The sequence below is a fragment of the Protopterus annectens genome, chromosome 13.part0 (genome assembly GCF_019279795.1).
Source record: "Protopterus annectens isolate FY-2018-M chromosome 13.part0, PAN1.0, whole genome shotgun sequence".
Lineage (NCBI taxonomy): Eukaryota > Metazoa > Chordata > Ceratodontiformes > Protopteridae > Protopterus > Protopterus annectens.
The window spans coordinates 948,851,195-948,875,514 of NC_056747.1; the positions used below are offsets into that span (position 1 = coordinate 948,851,195).

Here is a 24,320-nt window from a genome sequence, read left to right on the forward strand (position 1 = left end):
AAGTACTGCTCACAGAAAGATAACCACTCGATTTTGCTTCAAAACATTATTGTTAGTTCAATTAAAACGACAAACAGCTGCTGATAACAACATACTTCCATTCCAAAACACCAGCCACAGATCGTAAAATAAGACAAATGGTTTTATTAAACATGAAACGCTGACAAAAACTAAATGGACCACTGCGTATTTAAGCTAAAAAGAACTTCAAAACGCTTAAAAGCTAAAATTGTGGTCCAAATAGAAATTGATACATAAAAAGAAATTGCAACGGACTAAATTAATGATCGGTTAAGCGCTTTGACCCATTGCTTATGGGCTTCTTCAGAACACCGGTAAAATTAAAAGTCCGTCTTTTAAAACTTAAAAGGCACCAAAACAATGACCACCATCTCAAAATTTAAAGAAACAGTGTACATATTGTCAAATCATAACACTATTCAAATTCTAGCTACCCAAGCAGTTTTAAACAACATTATTAACTAAAACTTTATAAATAATCAATAAACAACCAATAAAAAGCATATTGTATTGGTTTAAAATATTAATTATAATATTGGAAAATGAAAAATTAAGATGTCTCATTGATTAACTGTATAAGCATACATATCCATTTAACATCCTTATAAAATATAACCAACTAAGATGTTACAAAACCTAACCATAGGCTACCTAACTACACTACTACTCCTAAAATATTTCTAATCATGTACTACCTAACTCCACTGTATGTTGTTACAAGTTATTGTATATAACAAAAAATATATAAAAAATTGTGTATGAAAAATTATATATAAAAAATTATATATAAACAATTTTTGAAGAAAATTATCCTGTATGAACCATACCTCAAGAAGGATGTTACCGTATATATTGTATTCTACAAATTAGCCTCTAAAATAGCCTTCATAGAAATGCCGTCATTAATTCCCGGAGGTGTGGTGGCATCTGTATATAGCTGCCACCATACTTCACGATAATTTAAAAGTTTTTTGACATCTCTACCTCTGGGGTCCGTCCTAACAATATCTAATAAGGCAAATTTAAACTGATGTTTGGGGCCATTAGTTTCAATGTGCTTATACAAAGCACTTTTCAAATCCTTCCTTCTAATGTAATAAGTATGTTCATATATACGTTTTTTTTAAACTTCTTTCCGTTTTTCCAATGTAAAAACTTGGACACTCTTGATAGACAGCTATATACACAACCATCTTCGAGTTACAATTCCCCTTGATTAATCTAATTTTTGGTCTAAGCATGTTATGCAAAATGATTTCCTTTTTGTCAAATATATAACAACATTGACTGCAAGACCCACATTTGGTGGTATATTGATTTGTACCATTTGTATTTGCTTCTCCTGATGTACTGTTTTTCTCTAAATATCTCTTAATATTAGCTCCCATCTTGTATACTATTCCAGGTTTATCTCCTAATATTTTCCTTATGGTTTCATCACTAGATAAAATATACCAATAGTTGTTAATAATTTGTATCACATCATCTGATCTGACTGTATAAGATTATTAATGCTCTTTGATGGTGCCCTTCAAATTTATCACTCAATAGCTGTTTACCATAAGGTCCATTAACTAGGTTTACTTCATTACCTAAACCTAGCAAGGGTTTGTAAGTTGTACCCCATAGACCTAATACATATTTGTCTACCCCATCCAATAATTTTTGGGGATACCCTCTCTCATAAAACATAGTATGAATGTATCTTATTTCATCCAATAAAGTACCATACTCGGATGTCATTCTCATAGCCCTTATGCATTGACCCTTATATATATTCTGTTTTAACTTCCTAGGATGATAACTCCCATACGCCAAATAATCATTGGAAAATGTTTCTTCTCTATATATTTTCGATTGTAATGCACCCTTTTGCGAATATACTAATATATCAAGATAAGCCATACCATCCTTATTATATGAATGAGTAAATTTTAAATAATCACTGCTTGTATTTAAAAACTGGAAGAAATCTAATCGTTTCTCCTCACAAGAATTCCAGATAATATAAATATCGTCCAGAAATCTCACATACTGGACAATATGTTGGAAGAAAACACTCAGGAAAAGAATGCTGTCTTCCCAATCAAGCATGACCAGGTTGGCATAGATAGGAGCACAAGCTGCTCCCATAGCAACCCCCCTGGTCTGCCTGAAATGTTCCCCTTCATAATATATAAAGTTGTTGTCCAAAACTATGTCTAACATTTCAATAATTAAACTAACCTCATTCCATGTTATACCTGCATATTTTCTGATACTGTTTACAAATGCCTCAAGACCAGCAGTTTTAGGAATGCAAGAAAAAAGGTCAATTACATCTATTGTTACAAATATCCCTCACTCCATTTCTGTGTAGGAAAATACCTAAAAAATTCCCACAAATATTTAACAAGATGGAGTATATGGGTATATACATGTTTCAATTTGAAGTCAATATATTTACCTATAGGAAAAGTTTTAGATTTACTCCCAGAAATAATAGGACGAAATGGGGGATCAGATATGTTTTATGAATTTTCGGAATCCCTACCATTGTGGCTAATCTAGGACACTCCAGCTTTAAAAATCTGTAAGTGTATTTATCAATCCTACCATCTATAAAAACTCTTCTATATAGCTATCTATTCTCCGATAAGCTATATTAATCTCATTCAAAGAGGTAGGTTCATAATTCCCTGATCCGTATAATATATTGTGTATCTTATTTATACACTCAACATTGTCATATATAACTACCCCTCCGCCTTTATCTGGTTTCATTACCCTTATACTATTGTTATATTGTAAATTTCTAAGTAATTCTCTTTCCTCTTGGGTCAAATTGTAGTCAGTGTGTAAATATTTATGTTCTTTGTACATCTTGTAAATGTCTCTGGACACCACTTTCTCATAAGTCTCTATAATGGGGAATTGTACTGGTACAAATGTACTCGGAACCTTTAAACCAGTATCCTTAATATGGTCAACCACTTTTCTATCCTTATTGTGTGTGTTGTTGAACATAATAGCCAAATTCATCTTCCTGGTAAACTTCATTTCCACTAAACATTCTACCAAATTGAAATTGGGTGTAGGAATGAACTTCATTCCTTTCATTAAAAGGGAAAAATGTTCCTGACAAATCTTAATATGAGCATGATTGTATATATTAAAACCATTACATGTGTGCATCACTCCTGTAACCGTACTAGTCTTATTGCCAGGTATGTGTCTAGAAATATCCTCATACTTTTCCCTCACCATCTGCGATTTTCCCATTGCTTCTATTTGTTTTTGTCTTTCTGATAAAAGTTCCTCCCTGGATACCTGTATGGTTCCCCCTGTTGCTTCTGTTCCTTCCAAAAATGTGAGTTGTAAATACTACGTTGGTTGTAAACCCCATCATAAATGGGTTCTTTACTATTGATCTCCTCTAAATCCAAATGTTTCTCTTCTTCCCACCCCAATAATACACTCTTCCCTGTTTGTAATGTTCAACATCCCTATTGATCTTATTTTGTTTGTTCTCACTTAAAGTGCAAACCAATTTTGCAGCTAAGTGATATTGCTTGTTATACAAACTTTCCCACTCAGTGAAAAGTAGATCTGTTGTAATTCTCATATTAAGATCTTCTGTTTCTTGTATAAGTCTACTTAATTTCTCATCATTGTGTTTAATGATTAATAACAAATTTCTTTCCGCATTCGTCAAAAAACTGATTAAATTCATTAATAACTCTGTCACTGAGTGTTAAACCCATGGGTTGTTTGAAAAACCTTAATCCTTTAGGAACAACTTTCATAGATATGCATTTTTGTAAATACGCATGATCTATCTTAATACTATTAATGTTTTTCAATTTTTTCCCCAATGAAAATATCATATCCTTTAATGTCCCCAATGTTTCATATCTATGGGAACTAGTGTCCAGTCGCATGTCTACATTATCCAAATTACAATATATCTGCATAAATCTATTAAAGTTGTTGTAACCAATTTCATTCTTATGTTCACCTTGAGTAACTGAATTCAGTTGGTGATTGGACAAAGGTATAGTACCCTTTTTAATATGTTCCTGTTTCCCTGCTACATTAGAATAGGTCTTAATAGGAATAGCCCTCTTGGGTTTTGTACCCACCCGCTTAGATTTTTCCTCAACATCATAGATGGAAAAATCAAATGTAAAATTGGAGCCGTTGTGAATACTACTACGTAAAGGCTCCGAAATGTTAAAAACATGATCAATGTCTATAGGACAATCTTTCCCAGTATTCAATTGTCCATTAGGAATTGGATAATTGTCCAATAGAGAGTCAATGCTCTCTTCAGTCCTATATGCTTCATGGGTAGCTGTAGGTATTTTGTTAGTTTTAACATAAAATTGTTCATCTTTCTGTATGTCAGTCACTGTTGATAACTGTTGTCTCACACCTGTGGCACACAAGCTGTTGGCCAACATCTTTTCAGTCAGTTTAGCAGTATTGTCAATATTAGTCTGTAAAACCTCCATAAGTCTGGCCATATCCCGTTTTAATCTCTCCATCTCCTCTTTCAGAAACTGGATATCTTTCGTCTGGTCCTCAGCTATATCAGGTGTGTTGTCACCAACGTTTTCCATGGACAAAAGGCAACTTTGTAATGATGTTCAGTGTGAAAACTTAAAAATATTGTAGCCACGGAGTACCAATAAGTGCTCCAACACCAAAAATATGCAGCTCCAAAGTTAATAGTACCACAGTAGCTGCTCCTTATACAGTAAACAAAAACTGTTACTCACACAGTTATGGAAAAGCGTCCGCTGAATCCTTAATAACACAATGCAGTTGTTTGTTATAAACGACCAGAAGTACTGCTCACAGAAAGATTACCATTCGATTCTGCTTCAAAACATTATTGTTAGTTCCATTAAAATGCCAAACAGCTGCTGATAACAACGTACTTCCATTCCAAAATGCCAGCCACAGATCGTAAAATAAGACAAATGGTTTTATTAAACATGAAACGCTGACAAAAACTAAATGGACCACTGCGTGTTTAAGCTAAATAGAACTTCAAAACGCTTAAGAAACGCTAAAATTGTGGTCCAAATAGAAATTGATACATAAACAGAAATTGCAACAGACTAAATTAACGATCGGTTAAGCGCTTTCACCCATTGCTTATGGGCTTCTTCAGAACACCAGTAAAATTAAAAGTCCATCTTTTAAAACTTAAATGGCGCCAAAACAATGACCACCATCTCAAAATTTAAAGAAACAGTGTACATATTGTCAAATCATAACACTATTCAAATTCCAGCTACCCAAGCAGCTTTAAACATTATTAACTAAAACTTTATAAATAATCAATAAAAAAACAATAAAAAAATCTTGTATTGGTTTAAAATATTAATTATAATATTGGAAAATGAAAAATTAAGATGTCTCATTGATTAACTGTGTAAGCATACATATCCATTTAACATCCTTATAAAATATAATCAACTAAGATGTTACAAAACCTAACCAAAGGCTACCTAACTACACTACTACTCCTAAAATATTTCTAATCATGTACTACCTAACTCCACTGTATGTTGTTACAAGTTATTGTATATAAGAAAAATATATACAAAATTGTGTATGAAAAATTATATATAAAAAATTGTATAAAAAAAATTTTTGAAGAAAATTATCTTGTATGAACCATACCTCAAGAAGGATGTTACATATATATTGTATTCTACAAATTAGCCTCTAAAATAGCCTTCATAGAAATGCTAAGTCCCGGAGGTGTGGTGGCATCTGTATGTAGCTATAGGTGGCCCTATCTAGAAATAGTGAAATCTCTTTTTCTGTGGAAAAATATTTCTGTCTTTTGTATAACTGCATTAACAGTGGCCTCATAATCTCTCTCTAATTTATTTTAGCATTAACCCTTCACTTTTTCAGCCTCATGTTTCAATCCCCGCTAGTCCTTTATTCTTTCTAATTTACTCCATATCTTTAATCTTATACATGCATCAATATTCTATAATTATTTTAACCATAAGTTCAATACAACTTTTCACCCATGATGAATAAAAAAATAATCACATCACAATGCAGAATCTCAGTGGCAGCATACAAATGCTCTATATCTGTCCATCTGCCTATCTACTATTTGTGAAAATGGATTGGTCCAAGGACTCTTTTCAGCCAAGACCCAGGACACAATCTCAAAATACATACATGCACATATACTTACACTGCTGAAAACTCATGACCTGGCTAAGGCATTTCATACAATGCCCCACTTGGGCATTGTAAACAAACAGAATAAACCCCAGTGTAATGCTCTGGATTAGCCAGTTAGCATTTAGGAAAGACCCAGTACATTAGGATAGGGGAGACCACCTCCACAAAGTGGATGATCACTAACAGAGTCTCTCAGGGAAAAAGAAGAGAGATAGGTAAATCCTCAAAATGTGTGCTAGTGAAAATAGAAAAGACTGCATATGGAACAGGATTATTCAAGTAACCGGGCTATGCTGAAAGTAAGCACACTTAGCTTTTAATGAATGAAAGAGAGAGCGAGACAGAAGATTTTTTTTTAATCAGGAAGTTATACCCAATATTGTGGGCCAATCAGAAAGAAACGGTAACCTAAGATTCCTCTCTAGCTTGTCTGCCATATCCAGCACAGTGATATGTCCATCCAGGGTCTTTCATTCAATACTAAGAGGCGTGGAAAGCTCTGAACTGTGAGAAACAAGCTTTTCATCAAAAAGGGAGAGAAAGGTTTTATTTCAATTCTGCTTAAATATTTTCAGTTGCACTTATAATACTGATCTATGTAGTGGTTGTACTTTTTCTTCTTTTTTCCATGCTTTAGCCAAAAAGTTTTAGCTTGTTCTGTGAACTTAGACTTGTAGCTTCATCTGAAGTTGTGAGAATGTTGCAAATTACTACATTGTTTATATAATATACTTCTATCTCCATAAGTTGAATTACATATAAAAGCTAGTTTGAATTTTGAACTCTGTCTGTGGCCCTAGTCTTGGAGTTTCACTTATAGGTGTGGCAGAACTGTGAACTATTGCCAGATTTGAGCCTTACTTAGTGATTTATTACTGCATTATTCCATAAATGGTGTTAACGGTAAATTGCTGCACAGTCTGGTGCCTTACACAGAGGTAGGACTGCAATAGTGGGAGCACTGTAAATTCTGACAGGATTTGCGTTTCAATGCATCTACAACTGCTAGAGTCTTATATTCTTCTTATCATTCATTTACCTGCTTAAACTTGCATTCCAGTGCCTGTTTTTCCCTGTTCCTTGTGCCTGCCCCAGCCCGCAGTGAAACATTAAGTATCGCTCCCAAATGATTAGTTACAGTTCTTCCCTACTATTCCTCAACTGCAAAAGCTTAAGCTTCTGTAATTCTAACCTACCTTGGGTCATTGACCTGAAGCTAGGAGAACTGTGACTTGCTAGATTTTCTGACATCAAATAGCTCTAGAATTGGTTTTATTTGATTCGATCTCTCAGTCTGCTTCTTGCAGACTGAATTGTTTCACCACCCTTCCACCTTTTCCCTGCTGTGGTTTTAAAAGCATGTGTCTCTGGCTTCCACCCCTTACGGGAATCTGATTACCAAAGTCCCTCCAGCTCCTCTTTCATTTCTATTGTCAGTTGTGTAAGCTATTTATGTACTTTTCCCACCCATTGTTTTCCACAGATCCATAATAATGAGTACCCCCCACAACAAACCAGTACTGTTCTTGAATAAACCTTCCTTACTACAAACAGTCTCCTGCTCAGTTTCCTCACCATACTCTGGGAGGGTCCTGGCTTAATTCTGCCCCATCCTTGGCAGATAAGAGATTTATTTTACTGTTTTGCATAAAAGTTAACTTTATTTGTTAATTTCACACTTGAAATAATTTTAAAGGCCATTAACATTGTACTGTTTGCTGATTGCTGAGATATGCCCTTTTCAGACGTCTACCAGACAGTGTTACTGTGTAATTTGCTACTTTGTATTTGTTGTTGGTGCTTACTTTTTGCTTTCCTGCACTTCTGGTCCTGCAAGACTATCTTGTTAATTGGCTGTGCACAATGAACTTAGTCTGTTCAGGGACAAGCAGTAACCCACATGCTTAGGAGTAGACACTCCAGTTACTACTTTTCACTCTTGCAACAGCTTACGGATTACCCAAATAAGGCCAAATACCATGGACACAAACTTTCCTGTTATCTTCATAGCCAGCTTGGTGAATATAGGCGCCTTGAGGCAATGTAACAATTGTCTTATTTTTCTGACAAGCAGTTTATTTTGTAAACAAATTGATAAGGTATGTGAGAGATGTATTCACACAATGTCACTGGAGGCAAAGTTCTCGTATTCAAGCACATGTAATATCAATCAGCTTGTCAGAAATGCACACACTACACCAGCCACACACACAGTACAGATTAGGCACAGATGAAGCTCTTAAAAATAATCCTTTTAAAGATCTCTCAGACATTTGACCAGCAAAAGATATCCTCAGCAGCTCAAAAGCACTTCAAAACACATACAAGACTCAACTTCAACACCCATAAGGCAAGCAACCACAAAATCCAACATTTTTTATTCATAGGTGTCTCCATTGTTAAACACACAGATGTTTCACTCACCAGGGTGAATACAGAAAAAGTTACAGTCAGTTGTCTACTGGAGGCCATGATCTGCCAGATCATTCACACACACACAGCTCACTGGACCACAGGTACCAGTTAAGACTTTGTCATAATCCATGTGGGTGTAAATGACCTGAGACATACTTTCCCGGACTATATGAAGAAAGACATTATGGAGCTCTCAGATTAGGCATCCCAGGCTGGTATGAGCCTAGTATTGAGGCAGCAGTCTACCTTCACCATGGATGATTCTGCAACACTAACAGAAGATGATGTTTTTAATGATTGGCTTAGCTTCTAGTGTCATTTCAAGGATTTGCAATATTAGTTAGCATAACAGAATATGGTCAACAGGCCATGTTGCTTTGTTAAGGATGGTCTGCAACTGTCCCCACTAGCTTTCAGATATTGGCTAAAACATTGCCCTCTCCTACATTTGTCATTTGTAGGCAATATCAATCTGGTAAACCTTCTGACAGGGCAAAACCAACCCAAAGGTGTTACTGCTCAATGCCAGGAGTCCATCCTGGAAATTCCACTCCCTCCAAGCTCTTCTCACCCTGGTGAATGCAGACATTGACAACAGATGAATGGAATATCTGGCTTGCTAACAGCCTGATAAATAGAGAAAGACGAAGTTGTTGGATTGGGTTTGTCATGGTTTAGCCAGGGGCAGAGACAGTTAGTTTTAAAGTATATTTCGAGGCCTTTTTTAAATAGGGGAAGAGATGTTTCTTGGGTAAGAGGTGCAGGAAGTAGGTTCCAAATTTTACCAACTGAGTTAGCAAACAGAGAATCACCTGCTATATTGTTGGATTTTAGGGTTAGGACTGATAGTTTGTTGGATGAACAAAGTGGCCTGAGAGCATTATATGAGCTGATAATGCTCTTGAGGGTTGGGGTATTGTCAGGTTGGTTGAGTACTTTGTGTGCTACTGTAAGCTGGTTGAGCTTTAAAAGGGAAGGAAATTTCAGCCAATCAAGCTGAGTTAGGTTGTTGCAAAGGTGAGTCCTGTATGCCAAACCTGTGGCAGATCTAGCTATATGGTAGCAACAGGAAGATAGTTTGCTGAGATTAGCTTTAGAGAGGTTAGTAAATACTGGTGAGGCATAGAAGAGAGTGGAGAGAAGACGGGTTTGTGCAATAGCAACCCTAGCAAAAGGGGTGAGGAAAGGTTTGACCTTGTAGAGGGATCCAAGTTTTTTGTTAATGGACTTAATAGTGTGCTCGATATGCACGTCAAATTTGAGGTTAGTATCCATTAGTACTCCTAGGAGCTTAGTTTGGCCATCTGGGGAGATGATTGTGCCATTGTTAGACTTAATAGTTAAGAATGGATGAGTGGATCGAGGGGTAGGTGAGAAAAGCTGCAGCTTGGTTTTGCTGGAATTCAGGAGCAGTTGTCAATTAGTTAGCCAGTTTTCAATATTGTTAAAGACATTCTGGGTTAGGGATAGCAGACTTGTTTGTGAAGTAGAAAAGCAAATCAAGGTAGAATCATCAGTATATTGGATACATTGTGCATTTGGAATGGTAGTAATCGTAGTATTAGGACTAGGAGTCACTATTTAACAATGGCTTCCAGTCAGGCTTTGTGCCATGCAAATGGATAACTGTAACAGTCATCCCTCTGCATAAAGGCAGGCCTCCTACTAACCGAGTAGTCTAACTAGTCTCAAGTGCAAAGCCATGGAAAGAATTATCATCGAAATGATTAATAATAACATTGAAAACCTCAAGACACTGGATCCAACCTGGTTTGGTTTTGTCAAAGGAAGGTCAGACTTACTCAATCTGGTAGATTTCTTTGAGATGGTCTCCAAAGCTGGTGGATGAGGGCACAATGGTGCATACTGACCTACCCTGACCTGGCCAAGGCATTTGATACAATACCCCACTTAAGCATTGTAAACAAAGCTCAGGAAATTATGCATAACCCCTAAATTACATGCCGGATTGACAGCTGGCTTTCAGATAGGACCCAGGAAGTTAGGAGTGGGTATTCCACCTTCATAATGAGTCCCACAGGGCTCTGTGCTGGGTCTGCGCCTTTTTGGAATCTACTACATGGAAGTCAAGGCCAAAGTTAAGGGCTTCTGGCAGACCACAACTGCAGATGAATCCATTCTGGGAGCAGTCCCAGAATCCACCCAGGATGCTAACATCTTCCAGGAAGGACTAATACTTATTTATTTTATTTATTTATTTTACATTTGTTTACTGGGAAAGTCCGACTGGACACAAGTCCTTTTTCAGTAGAGGCCCGGGGAGAAAAGCTTCACAACTCACATGTATAATAGTGTCCATTTTCAGAGTTACAGAATATAACTTTATACAGCTTACATCAAGTAAAACTAGGATGACAATGGAAAAAAAACATTACATGAAATATAGCTAGGATGTATTCTTCTTACATCAATAAAATTAAGCTATAGGAGAATAAGATGTTTTCTAGAGCTTACATCAATAAAACTAGGATGTCAATAGTCAAAACATTACAACAAACAGAAAAAAAAATACAGACAAATAAATGGCTCCACAGACACAGTTTAAAACTCATTGCCAAGAAATTCATAATAATACACCTTGGGAAGTTGGCTTCTCCAGGTAAATTACCACATTGATAACACATCCTTAAGAATAAACCCAGTAGTCAGGGATTTGGGGACATATGTAAGCAGTAACCTGGCTTTTAACCAACATGTGTCTAAGGTAGTAAAGAAATCATTCCATGTTGCTCAAATTATAAGGGTATGACATCTAGGTCCAAGTAAGTCATACTTCCACTGTACTCAGCCCTCATCAGACCCATCACTGAATACAATACCACCTTCAGTTCAGACAACTGCAACAGTTGGAACATCTGCAGAGGTTCCTCACAAAAAGAGCACACAGCATTAACAACATATCCTATATGGATCACATCAAAACCCTATCCATATGCTCTGTCTCCTACAGACTTTTGAGGGGTGATCTATCTCTGGCATACAAGGTATCTTAGAATCCCACTCTGATGGACCTCTTGTATATTCACAAAACAAACAGCATCAGCTCTACTAGATTCATGGATTCAAACCTTGCTTTTCATATGAAGCAGATTGCTGTCCTGTCCTTATTCAAGCACAACCTGGACCAGTGTATGGAAAATCTGAAATTCACCTCTGGTCTGTCACCTATGTCTCTAATGGATAGAGGCAACCTGTAAATATTTGACCATGCATACCCTAGGTTATTCATACCCCTAAAAATAACATCCAATGAGTCAAACTTGTTGGATACACTTACCATACATGGTTAGGCTTAAAAAGGCCCTTGTGGTCAGTAGCCTAGTTCTATACCTATGAACCTAAGAGTAGTAGAGATTGTTGTAGAGAGCTTGTAAGACAAGATGTTGAGAGGAAGTAATCTAAGGCAGCTGTGAAGGAACAAGCCTAAATTTAGTAGCTTATATAAAAGTGATCTGACAAGAACTTGAGACTTCTGCTCAAAACACAGCCATTTAGCCTCAGAAAGGGTCAGGCATTGCTACTCTCTTTTGGGAGAGAGGGTTAAAAATTAGAAGACATGACTGAATATGGTATATAAAATACTTTACTCCCTGTGGAGGCAGAATAAATAATTGGTAGACTGTATTTTAAAGGGGGCAAGTGTGATACCTTTTGTAATTGCAGTTGGGCCTTCTGGTGAGAAAAAGTGCGATATTCATCTGGACCAAGAGAGAAAATTGTTAATTTATGTTTTAGTCAACTGTAAATGTAAACTGAGGGTCAAGGCAAATAATGGAACTTGCCCGTTATTTCAATGGATTGACAACTGTTGAGAATTATTTTCCAGCTAGTAGGGACTGCGGAGTGTGTGTGTGTGTGTGTGTGTGTGTGTGTGTGTGTGTGTGTGTGTGTGTGTGTGTGTGTGTGTGTGTCTACCAAAGATCAAGGACTTGGTCTTTTTAATTTTGAGAATTGGGTTCATCTTTTCAACCCAAAATAAAGCAGGTTATGTCTTTTTCTAGTTCTGTTTTGATAATCAAGGTCAGGAGGCCAAATCTGCAGATCACCATGTTGCCTACACACAATAAGATAGGAAGAAGAGATAAATCTTACAGAAGCTTGTTAATAAAGATTGAGAATAACACTGGAGGTAGTACGAAGCCTTGGGGTACACACCTGTTAATAAACTAGGAGAAGAGGAGGTTTTTGTAAGCCCATTATAACCTTTTCGTTTCAAACCGAAAAAATTCAGAAAACCAGGCATTGATGAGGAAAGAACACCAATAGCTGTGAGTGAGATGAACTGGAGATTATGATCAACCAGACCAAAGGCTTCTTTGAGGTCATGAAAGAATGCCAGAGTAAAGTTACCTTTGTCCATATTAACGAGAATGTAACCAATTACAGTGTATAGGGCAGTCACTGTGCTTCTTTTAGACCAAAAAGTGTCGTCATACCAATGCATTCTTTTGTATACAATTAGCTAAACATAAGAATACTGGTTTCTCATTTTGCCAAGAGTGGGAAGGCTGGAGATTGTCCCCAAATCATAAATGGAGTTTTCAGTTTTCCACATGTTTTGTTTTTCATTCTACATAGCTTACTAACCAAATGAAATCAAAGTTTTGCTGAATTACCATAGCTAGTAGCTATGAAAACAACTGTGGTGTCACAGTAATCGTGAATGACATCAGATGGGGAAGGCAACATGCAAAAAATCTAGCAACAGTGCACATTAAATTGCCTTGAGTACTTTGAAACTTACCAATGCAAACGGATGGCATGTAGAAAAGCTGAAAGCCCTTCCATGATCAGCAATATAGCAATGGTCAATGTAGCAAATGCAGCAAAAACAAAGACTAGTACAAATGCCCCGCCAAAGCTTGCGATGTGGAAACCAATATGCATAACCATGGTCCAAAGAACTTCTGACAGCTCTATAAATAAAACAAAAGTGTAACTTTGTTAGCAGCACACTCTCTCTCTCTCTCTAATAAATATATTTCGAAACATATTTCTGTACCTGAGACTACTTTAAATAAGAGATTTTTAATAAAAAGCATGAAATAGCACATAAACATATCTCTTACACTATAAAAATAATGCCCTGACAGCATATGGCACCATACACCATACCTGTGGAGAATTAGCTCAAGCAGATTTATAAAAAAAACAAAAAAAAAACTCACCTACTCCTAGACACGCCATTTGCCCTTCATTAGTAAAGACTCCTGTTGTGTCTAATCCAACAGCGAAGTATCAGATGTAAGAATATCAAACAGATTCAGAGGCAGAAATTGAAATCCCTACTGAGATTCAAGGAAAATGTCCAACTTTCTGGGCTCAGAGTAAAAGATCTGCTACCATCAAGGAATTCAAAACAGCAAAATGTTTCTGCACCCAATACCAGTTCATTGTTCAACAGAGCACTTGAATGTGAAGGAATATCACCGGGACCACAAAGACGGTAGCTGCCATCAATCCAAAAATGTGCACAATGCTGTGAGCCTGAATCTGCTTTTGCATCATTACCCGGAACACCCAAGCCATGACCCCCTAAGCCCCTCTCATTAGACAGGTATGAACATAGAAGAGTGCTAATTTGTTCTCATAAAACCAATCCACTGAAACAGCATCTGGGCAGTTGACTCCCAATTTACTGAGCTGTAACCAAGGAACATCCCTAGAGATAGTCTGCGTATGCCTGAAGTCCTTCACAACAGCTACTAGAAACTGCTTGTCCAAGTATGGGATCACTAGAAGAGTCAAACTCAAAACTCAAATTTAAATGTATTAAAGTGCCTAAATATAAGCATTTCAGCAATAAAATAAATAAAATGAAAATGCAACACAAAAAAAAGGTTAATACAATATATGACAGAAATACAGATTGTTGAACATGGTTGTTGCTACTGCTAAAAGCGAAATCAAAAAGATTAACTCTTAAGGGAGACTTATGTGAAGTAACCCTTGTCGGTCTCCAGTTGGCATAGAGGGTTAAAGCTATGAGCTGTTAATGACCAGAATTCCGCTAGTCCATGGTTTGAGTCCCTCAGCTTCCATTTGCCTACTGCCTGACTCTAAAACAAGTCACTCAACCAGGCAGTTTTCTGGGGAAATTGGGATTGGCTCTTTAATGGCATCCTGGACTTCATATCTATTAACTTCCTATGAGTCTAAATGACAGAGGTAGCAGATAAGCAAAAGACCAGTCACCAATGGTTTTAAGCCACACCTCAGCATCCATTAATGGTTCCAAGGTGAAGGAGGCACATTGTCCTAAGTGGGCAATAAGGAACATCAATGCTTTCAGTAACAGTGAACCATGAAGGAAAGCTTGCAATTTTCTCATGCTACAGGTATGAGGTAAGAGATCTTCACTCACTTGGGAGTGGATGACAGACTCCAGCAGCATGTGTGATCACCTGCCAACAGTGGTGTTGGTGCAGGACAGAGCTGCACAGGGTACTGCTTTGCCATCAACTGATATTCACCCATCTGCTTAGTCATAGTGCAACCTCAAGGCCAGCACCTGGAGAATTAAGGCAAGTAAAATCAACTCCAGGTCCCATTTCTAAAACTTACTAGTCTACACCTTTTCTGATACTCTCAGGATAATAACCTGATGACAAAGCTTTTATCTATTACTTGACTGAGACTTTGCTACTAAAAAGGATGCAGAGACTATAACATCAGTGGCCTTCAAAACAGACTAAAGCTTTGACAGCTGCCTAACATATTGATCCCTTACCTTCCACCTTCTATCCAATTTCTGCCTTGGGTTTCAGGTGAGGTCTTCCTGCTGATATTTGCATTGACTGCACCCTGCTAATATAACAGAAGGCCTGAAGCTTTTTTCTCTCTTTGCCTAGGTGAAATGGCCATGCTGATGCTCTGTCACTTGTACATGCTTGAACATTATGCCCTTCCCCAGTCAGAAGAGGCAGGTGACATGCAGGTTCTGACATGTTCATAGGTTCATGGGTAATTAACTAGGCATGAGGTCGAGAAGATCATTGAGCACCGGCAGGTAAAACTGACTTGCTCACAATCATACAGTAGGCACATGGAAGCTGAAAAAAAAAACTGAACTACAGGAAGAACACCATTTACAGATCATAGCCTTAATCCTCTGCACTAACTGCTACACAAAGGATTATGGCCCACAAGGGCTCAAACACCTTACCTTCCTCCTGTTGGCAACCCGGTGCACATTCACTACATCATGACTACTCAAATAATTGTTCCACTGGGGAAAAGTCAGAATTTTGTCTGTGTGTGACAAACATAATAATTACATTACTACAGAATCCATCTGCCATCTGGTAACTTGAAGCAGACTTGTAAGATTTTTCTTTTCAGCATGGAACTCAGGAACTTTCCTCATGAAAGGCATTAGGACTGAGATCAAAATGCATAAATGGCAACAGGAAACTGAAGTGTGCAGCTGAGTACACCCTACTAATGTGGTGAAGTGATGGTGCAAGCCTTGACAGCAGAACTAGTGATCCTTGAAGTTCAAGCCAAGAAAGGGATATTAGGAAGGAGACCCCAGCTGCTGTCCACTGCAATGGTTCCCAGAAGTAAGTACCAAGTTGTTGGCTTAAATAGGAAGTGGGGAAGGAAATCCATTTAGAACTTGACTTCCAAACCCTAGTTTTATTATGCTACCCTGACACAATCTACTTAATGACAGGCGGTCTTTGCTTATTATTAACAAAGGATAAAAGCAGTCCTTTAACTTCATGAAAGTCTTATTACAGATAGCAATGCTTAATAGTCCTAACATTTAATCAGTTTTATACAACTTTTCTGGATAGTAGTTGACTTGACAGTAAACTCTTAAATCACTAAACTGATCCAATGTAACTTAAATCACTAAGCTGATCCAATGTGACATCAGATGTATTTTCGGATATGTAGTACCATCTCATCTGGTGGTGGCCAATGCCACTGCATTCACCTTGCTGCATTTATAATGTGGCAAACTGAACCAGAACACTAAATGCAACACTGTGTTGAAAATGTCATCCAGTAGACAGTGAAGCAACATCAACCTGTGACAAGCAACAGTAGGGCCATAACGTGCACAGTGCCATGCTCAACATAGAAATGACACAGCAAAGATGCACAATGGCAATAACAGAGATTCCATGATGGCATAAATGAATTGTACTTGGTGATATAGTGTCTGTGAATATTCTGGGTAGCTGGATCTGTTTTTTGGAATGATGCTGTGATAGTTAGATACACCTATTTGTACCTGCAGTAAATGGTAGGCAGACCCCCCCACCCCATTCCTGTGAGTTTACTAAGGTGATGCTCTCTAACTGGTGCAGACAAGGCTGTGAACCGTGCACAGTTCATGGGTGGTATACAAATGACCTAGGCATCGTATGGACTCCCAGCATATTTTGATTGTTTTTATTTATTTATGCAATTTACCTTTTGACCTGCTTGTGAGCAGTTAGATATGGGGTAACTGCAGCAATCAATCTATGGGATTTATCATGTTGGACTTCAGTTGCTTGGGACTCATCCAACCAACAAAATTCCACCACATTTAAGACATTTATGATCTGCTCTTAGAGGTTGTACTCTTATGTAAAATAAAGAAAGGTTTTTCATACCAAACAGCCTGCCACACTGAAATGCACTTGGAAGAAAATATATCAGTTAGAAATTATTTCTTACAAGATATTTTACAGAGCTCATATGAAGGCAATCTGTGGGACACCACCACATTTTAAGATATAATTAAAACCTCATGCATGAGCTGGAGTCGTTTTAATCAGGCCTCAAAAAGGTCCTTATACAATCTAGTTTTGTCCCAGTTTTCTACTTGACAAAATATAAAAAGCAGTAATTCCTGATAAACTTCAACCATGTCTTAGATAAAGAATGGAGATAGTCAAGGACCACCTCAAACTTATGACAAAAGGGATCTTGAACACCAAATCCATCCCAAATGGCAAACATTTCCTATCCAAACTAGTATATCAAACTTGATGAACCTTGTCTGGCAGCCAGGCAAAACTCTGTAACAGGTCAATGCCGCATTTTTAGATGCTAGACATGTAGCTTCTGGGATCATGGGATATAGAAAGGTGAATTTGTAATTTTGACGGAGATAAGATCACTGGAGAGATTCAAAAGAGAAATAAGAGACGTATTTGGCACAACAGGGCTACAAAGATCACTGTGGCATGATTCTGTTCATCCTCAGTTAAACCCTTTCAAGTGAAGGAAGGCATACAAGAACTTTTCTTCCCAGGCAGTTAATCTGAAAGACCCACAACTGGGTTTTAAACAACAATACCTAGGATCCTCATCAGTGCCAACTCTGCCTGACAGATCTATTCTGGGGAAAGCTGGAGAAATTGAAAGTTCAAATATTACATCTGGAATGAGTTTTCACTCAAACTTCAGTATGGCAAAATATCCACGACAGCTTGCAACGGACTTCCAAGACTTTATCCCTTCTTGACTGTGGATACAAAACATGACTACTGTTTTATGTGTCTTGATTTACAAAGCTTTGTGATGGAACTGGGGTTAAAAATAACAAAGTGTTTTCCTATTACTATCAGTGTTAGATCACTGATACACTGCCTTCTGCTGTACAAATGTGCAAGTTCCATAGACTCAAACTGGTTAAGATGCAATCTAACCATATGGAGACAAATTGGTTGATAAAATTAGTTTCAGTTTGTAGGGAAAATGACAGCCACTGGAAAAGACTGAACAGGTTCATCCACAGCTAACAAAAAGTACAACTATAACTGAACCTGCTGAAAAGGAAAAAGATCCACTGGGGGGTTTGAATTGTGAGATCAACTAAGTATAGTGCTAAAACAGTAGTTGCATTGAGTTCTACAATTTGGTGGAAAATCTTTACAGGAACACCAGCAAAACCATTAAGTATGACGTTCCATTTTAAGGTTGCTTTCAAATTAAGTTTTCCTAGGAAAACTAAGGAATGAACTTGGCTAATTGAGATTTGCAGTGTTTCTGGGTGACTTCAGATGCTTAAAATCAGCGGCAATCTTAATTTGAGCAGTGATTTCAATTTTCTTGGAATCAGTGGAGATAACCAACCTTCTACACAGAGGAACATATTACACCTGGTTCTCCCAGATGGGTTGCTACAGGTGCTGCTCATGATGACAAATGAAGCCAATGACAAATGAAAGGGTAAAGTCCTAAAATGAAAGTAGTCACCCTGAACCTGGAACTGCAAGACTCTTGGTGAGCAGGAAATGTATGAATGTTAATATTTACTTATTTTAGACTTGTTTGCTATTATTTACTGGGAAAGTCCAACTGGGCTAACAGCTCCTTTTCAGTAGAGGTCCAGGGAGTAAAACTCCATAAACAATTTACACAAAAAATTAACAACAAAAAAAAAAATAGTACATAAACAATGAAAATTCAATCAGGAATATAAAAGCAGTTTCATGACAAATATCATAGAGGGTTTCAGCAGAAACAAAAAGTTGTGCTTACAAAGATTCTGTGAGATGACTGCTTTTAGTAAAATCAAAAAGGTAAATATAATTAGTCAACTGACAGCTTCAGTTAAATCAGAGAAGAAAAAAAGTAGTTGTCATGGGCAGTAACAGGCAGAAAAAAGAAAAAAAATGTTATTAGTAAATAGCATGCGAGATAGAGAGAAATAGTGTTAATATTAAGATGGAAAATATGAAAATGACAGGCAGAGAAAGTGAGAGCAACATGAGCTGAAAGTTAGGGTGCTAGGCTGTGGTGGAGACTGGCTTACACACGATTGTTAGTGAGAAGAGCTAGGGTCTGGAAAGTGGGGAGTTGCTGAAAAGGATAAAGGAAGAAAAAGAAAAGTGGAGGATATAGCAAAAGGTGACAACTAAGGGAGGGACTGAGGTAAACTATAAAGGATGTTGAGAAAAGCACACGTTTGGAAAGGAAAAATGAGGGTTACCAATCTAACTAGGGGATAATTAAACAATCATTCATGTTACAGATTTGGGACCAGGATAGAAATTACAGACGTTAGGGTAGAAGCAAAAAAAAAAAAGAGTTATGTACTTACCATAACTTGACATCTGTGTTATCCTAAGTCATTATTCCTCACAGAAGGGTCTTGGATCTCAGCCGGCAACTTTAGCTTAGTCAGATCCAAGGCTCAAGCTCCTCTCTTTCCCATAATCTCCTGCTGCCCTCTAACCTTCAGGTCGAGTTAGCTAACATAGTCAGTATTGCTACAACCCAAAAGGAAGGAAGGGAAAGAGCCCTGGGCCCACAACACTCCAACGTCCTCAGATGATCCAACAAGGAAGGGGGATGGCAAAAGGGAAATGTGAGGAATAATGACATAGGATAACACAGATGCCAAGTTACGGTAAGTACATAACTCTTTATCTGATGTTATCCATGTCATTATTCCTCACAGAGTCCCAGCTACAATCTACCCTGGGATGCTTCAAGGAAGGATATGTCGAAGCACTGTGGAACCAAAGGAAGCCCTGTCCCAGGAAACCAAATCCAGCTTGTAATGTGATATAAAGGTGTGAGAATTAGACCAAGTGGCGGCAGCACAAATATCATCAATGGAGAGTTTGGCCATGAAGGCTGAAGAAGTTGCCACGGACCTAGCAGAATGAGCCAAACACGGAGCCAAACCCAATAAAACTGTCTTAATCTACAGAAACTGAGCTTAAAAAGACAAATGCTTAACTTTTTGTTTCTTTTTCCTATGGAAATCCCTAGAAGGAGACAGACTAATGGATGTAGCTTCAGCCCAAGAAACACATCTCTGTCATGCAGACAGGCACTCCCCAAGTCCCTCCTGTGGGACTGACAATAGTCTCTCTCCCATGCCCACTAAAGGCATCTTAACAGCTGTACAGAACATGTCTGACCTCATGTGTAAAGCTATGGAACACATATCTCAGACCCCATTAAACTGGACACTGAATATCTTTTAAGCCTGGACCTTCATTAATGTTTGTCAAAGAAATTTAATGAGCCTCTTTAACCTCATTCATTTATTTAAAAAAGTCATCAAAGCAGTGGATAATGCTTGTGTACTATATACAGCACATTTGGACCCGAGGAAGGCTTTTCACACTACTCCTATTGTAGATGTGTTTCACAGACTTGTGAATCTGAATATAGAGCCTTATGTTGTGTGGTTATCTGATACAGAACCCATGTGCTTGATGCTGCAGGTACCACTTCCGAAAGGAAAAATATTTACTAGTCATGTACCACAGAGCTTGGTGTTGGGTCCTCTCCTATTTGGCATCTATTTCTCAGATCTTCAGGCTAACATTCCTTGCCTACAGTTATTTTAGTTTGCACAGGACTATAAATTAGCTGTTGACTCACAACTGCTACAACATGGGTAAGACCATGTAAACAACTGGTGCAATGGCAACAGTCTCAAATTAAATGTGAAAAAGTGTAGTACAGTTCATTTTGGTAAACAAAATATTTTCATATACCATAGAGGTGACACACCCCTCCAATAAGACATTGTTATAATGGGCCCAGTCATGACTGTTGATGATTCTTTACTGAATGCCCATCATGTCTCAGCAGTAGTACAGGAAACCTTCTATTTAGCTCATCTAATTCCCAAAGGTATCTCCTTTATAGCTAGAAAAGTCATAGTTCCCTTTACTTGTATCCTATCAGAACAATTACTGAATATAATGCACTTTTTTACATGCATTTATTTGTTTAAACATACCTCTAAACTTGAGAGACTTCTGGGATTCATAACTAAAAAGATAGCTGGTCTTAAATATCTTCTGTATCAGGACAGAATGGCAACCCTCTCTCTGTACTCAGTCTCTTACAGACTCCTCTATGTATACCTGCATCTAGCCTTTTATGCTATAAACGACACAACCCTTTTTGACATCAAATCCCACTGCATAACAAATGGCACCTCAAATACTCAGTTAAAATAATTAAACCTTCAACAAATAAGTAAGATGTACCCCTGCTGCCTCTAAAGTAAGCCTAAATAATTGTGTGGACACCCTCAAATTCTCACCTGGTATAGCTCGCCTTGCCCTCTAAGAGGCTGCAGGAAACCTGTGAATAAGTGTTTTTGGCTAAGCTTGCAATGGTGTGCAGACTGATAGCCTAACACTTACTTCTAAATCAATGAATTCTGAGGTTACTCTGCCTCAGAGATAAGGTGATATTTCATTTTGCAGCACAACTAATAAAAGGAATACTTCATTTTTCTTTCTGAGGTGCTATAACCCTGTGGCTAATATATTTTAATTTAAAGGGGGTTAATGGACAAGAAAGCATCCATGTTAGGTGTTCTGCGGATACATCCCACTTACAAAAAATTTTAAACACATAACCTCTTAAAACATTCTACCACTAATGAAGAACTGCTTACCCTTAAGACACTGTACTGTTACACACTGGTGTCCAAGAGCATACATCCAAAGTGGTTGTATGGTAAAAGGGAAGTGGGGGAAGGAGTATTAAAAAATAAATCTTATAACCTATCTACTGGATGGCAGCTGTAAACCTTGGATATTGCTCCCTTTCCTGGTGTTACAAGATACTGGGAGTTAGGAGAAAGAATGGGTCAAAGTGTTAAGGAAGTTTCATGGCTGCAGGGTAACAAAACTTATTACATCAATTGAAACTTGAAACAGCTTTTAAAACACTTGCAAACAGACATAATACAGCTGCTTCAGAAGTACAACTGCTTAACGTATTTCTTACAAATTATTAAAGACTGTGCCCATCTCAACACCAACTAAGCCATGCAAAATAAAATTGCTGTCTTCAGACCACCTGGGAATGAAGGCCTAGGGAAGTGATGTGACCCATTCTTTTTACTATAAGAGGTCCGTCACCTGAAAGATGCTATATCAACATCTGTATTTTGTCAGAATGGGGAATACATTCACATCGTGGACTCTAATCTTTACACCCCATCATGAATCCAAAATTTGCTATCTACGTGAGGAAAAATTCTTTTTTAGGTATGCATGAGATATAAAATACTTACTCAAACACTTCAAAGAATGTTTAGTATCTTTGCTTGCTGCATACTTGGGGGAATACACATGTCCTTCTGTTGTTCTCTTCTAAATTGCCCTTATAGTCTGTTTCCAATCTTTTCTAACCTTCTCTCATTCTTAAATTATCATGCAATATTTTATACGCCCTACTAGTTATCCAGGTTTTAACAGCAGCTTCTGTTCTAGGTTCAACTAAAAACTCTACCAGAGCAGATCTTTCACTTCTCCTTCAATCTTGACTGTTAGTTGTTGAGTCTCATCTGCTTCTAACTTTGGCATAATTAAGTCTTCAACAAATTACTTCCACTTGTGCTGTTTCTTGATTTCCACATTTCTCTGCTTTATACATATTCCATAAAATTTCCAAAATACATCTAATACCTCTTCAGGCTGTAGGGTTATTATTTTTCTTGTTATAAGCTCCCTAAGTTTAGTGCCAACCCTTTCTACTTTCTGTTGCCTAAATCACTGCTTTATTTATTTTTTGTGCGGCTTAGAGTTGTTATAAAAAAATAGTTGTTTTAACAGGAATCTTTCCAAACTCAAGCGTATTATCCAGATACTCCCTTATTTTCCCTTTAACACTCTGCATTTGTACCTCTTTTTGTTCTGTGTGATTCCCCTTATTATGCAATACCTTTGTCAATCCATATAAGTAATTGATATTACTTCTTAACCATCCTGATTTCTCCTTATTTCTACCCTATTTTTAAATTCCATTTTTATTTTATCCCACTCACTAGCTATCACTTATGAAGATATTTCTATCTTCCCTAACAACAATCACATGGTTTCCACTATTTATTCCTTAAAGTCTTCTTTTTTAACAGGTAGGTAGGAAGTCATTGCCTCAGTTTTACATCAATAACCCACATTTTTAGCTTAGTTTTTATCAGTGGATTATCTGAAACAGATTTTGTATGTATGTATGTCAAATTTTTCAATTAAATATGCATGTTCCTGTGAAACAATTTCTAACTAGTCTAGCCCAGTCATTGTAAATTGGGGAATAATATGTTAATTCTACCAGAGTTCCTACTACTGAATTCACATCTTCCATACCAAATAATGTCATAAATGTCTTCAGAAGTATACCCTCTTTTGTTATATTTTGCCTTCTAGGTCCCCCTGATATATCCTCAGTATTGAAAATGAAGTTCCAGTCCCCATCTATAAGCAACATTCCCTGCTGAAACTTGATTATTTCTCTCAAAATTTCCTTAAGCTCCTTAACAACAGTTTTTGTTGGAATATAATTATATGCTAGTTAATCTTCCTCCCTTGCCCAAAGCTCCTTAATACTGCAAATCTACCATTACTGTCTTTTTCTCCTCTTCTATCATTATTGGAGCCCATCTAGCAATTAGTACAATTATTTCCCTTTTCTTTTGTCTCTGAAATTCTGCTGAATATCCATTCTGAAATCCTTTCTTTGACAAATTCACATGCTTATGTCTCCTGCAGCACTGCTATTTGCACTCTACATTTCTTAATACAATTCAATACTTTTTTTGTCTGTATCTGTAAGGTTGTTTATGTTCCACAATAATATGGATAGCATATCAATTATAATAAAAATCTATTCTTCCCACCTATTATGTTTGACAAGCTGAACTTTTATGTGGTTGTTTCTTATCATCATCTTTAGAC

The 24,320-nt window shown here is 37.3% G+C and overlaps 1 protein-coding gene across 1 annotated transcript in view; it reads right to left on the reverse strand.

Annotated features, from left to right (window-relative positions):
• ATP6V0A1 (ATPase H+ transporting V0 subunit a1) overlaps positions 1-24,320 on the reverse strand; it is a 1,075,307-nt gene that overhangs the window by 61,099 nt on the left and 989,888 nt on the right. The window contains exon 21 of the mRNA XM_044054711.1: positions 13,400-13,571. Coding sequence (XP_043910646.1) covers positions 13,400-13,571 — 172 coding nt within the window. The remainder of the gene's footprint in view (positions 1-13,399; positions 13,572-24,320) is intronic.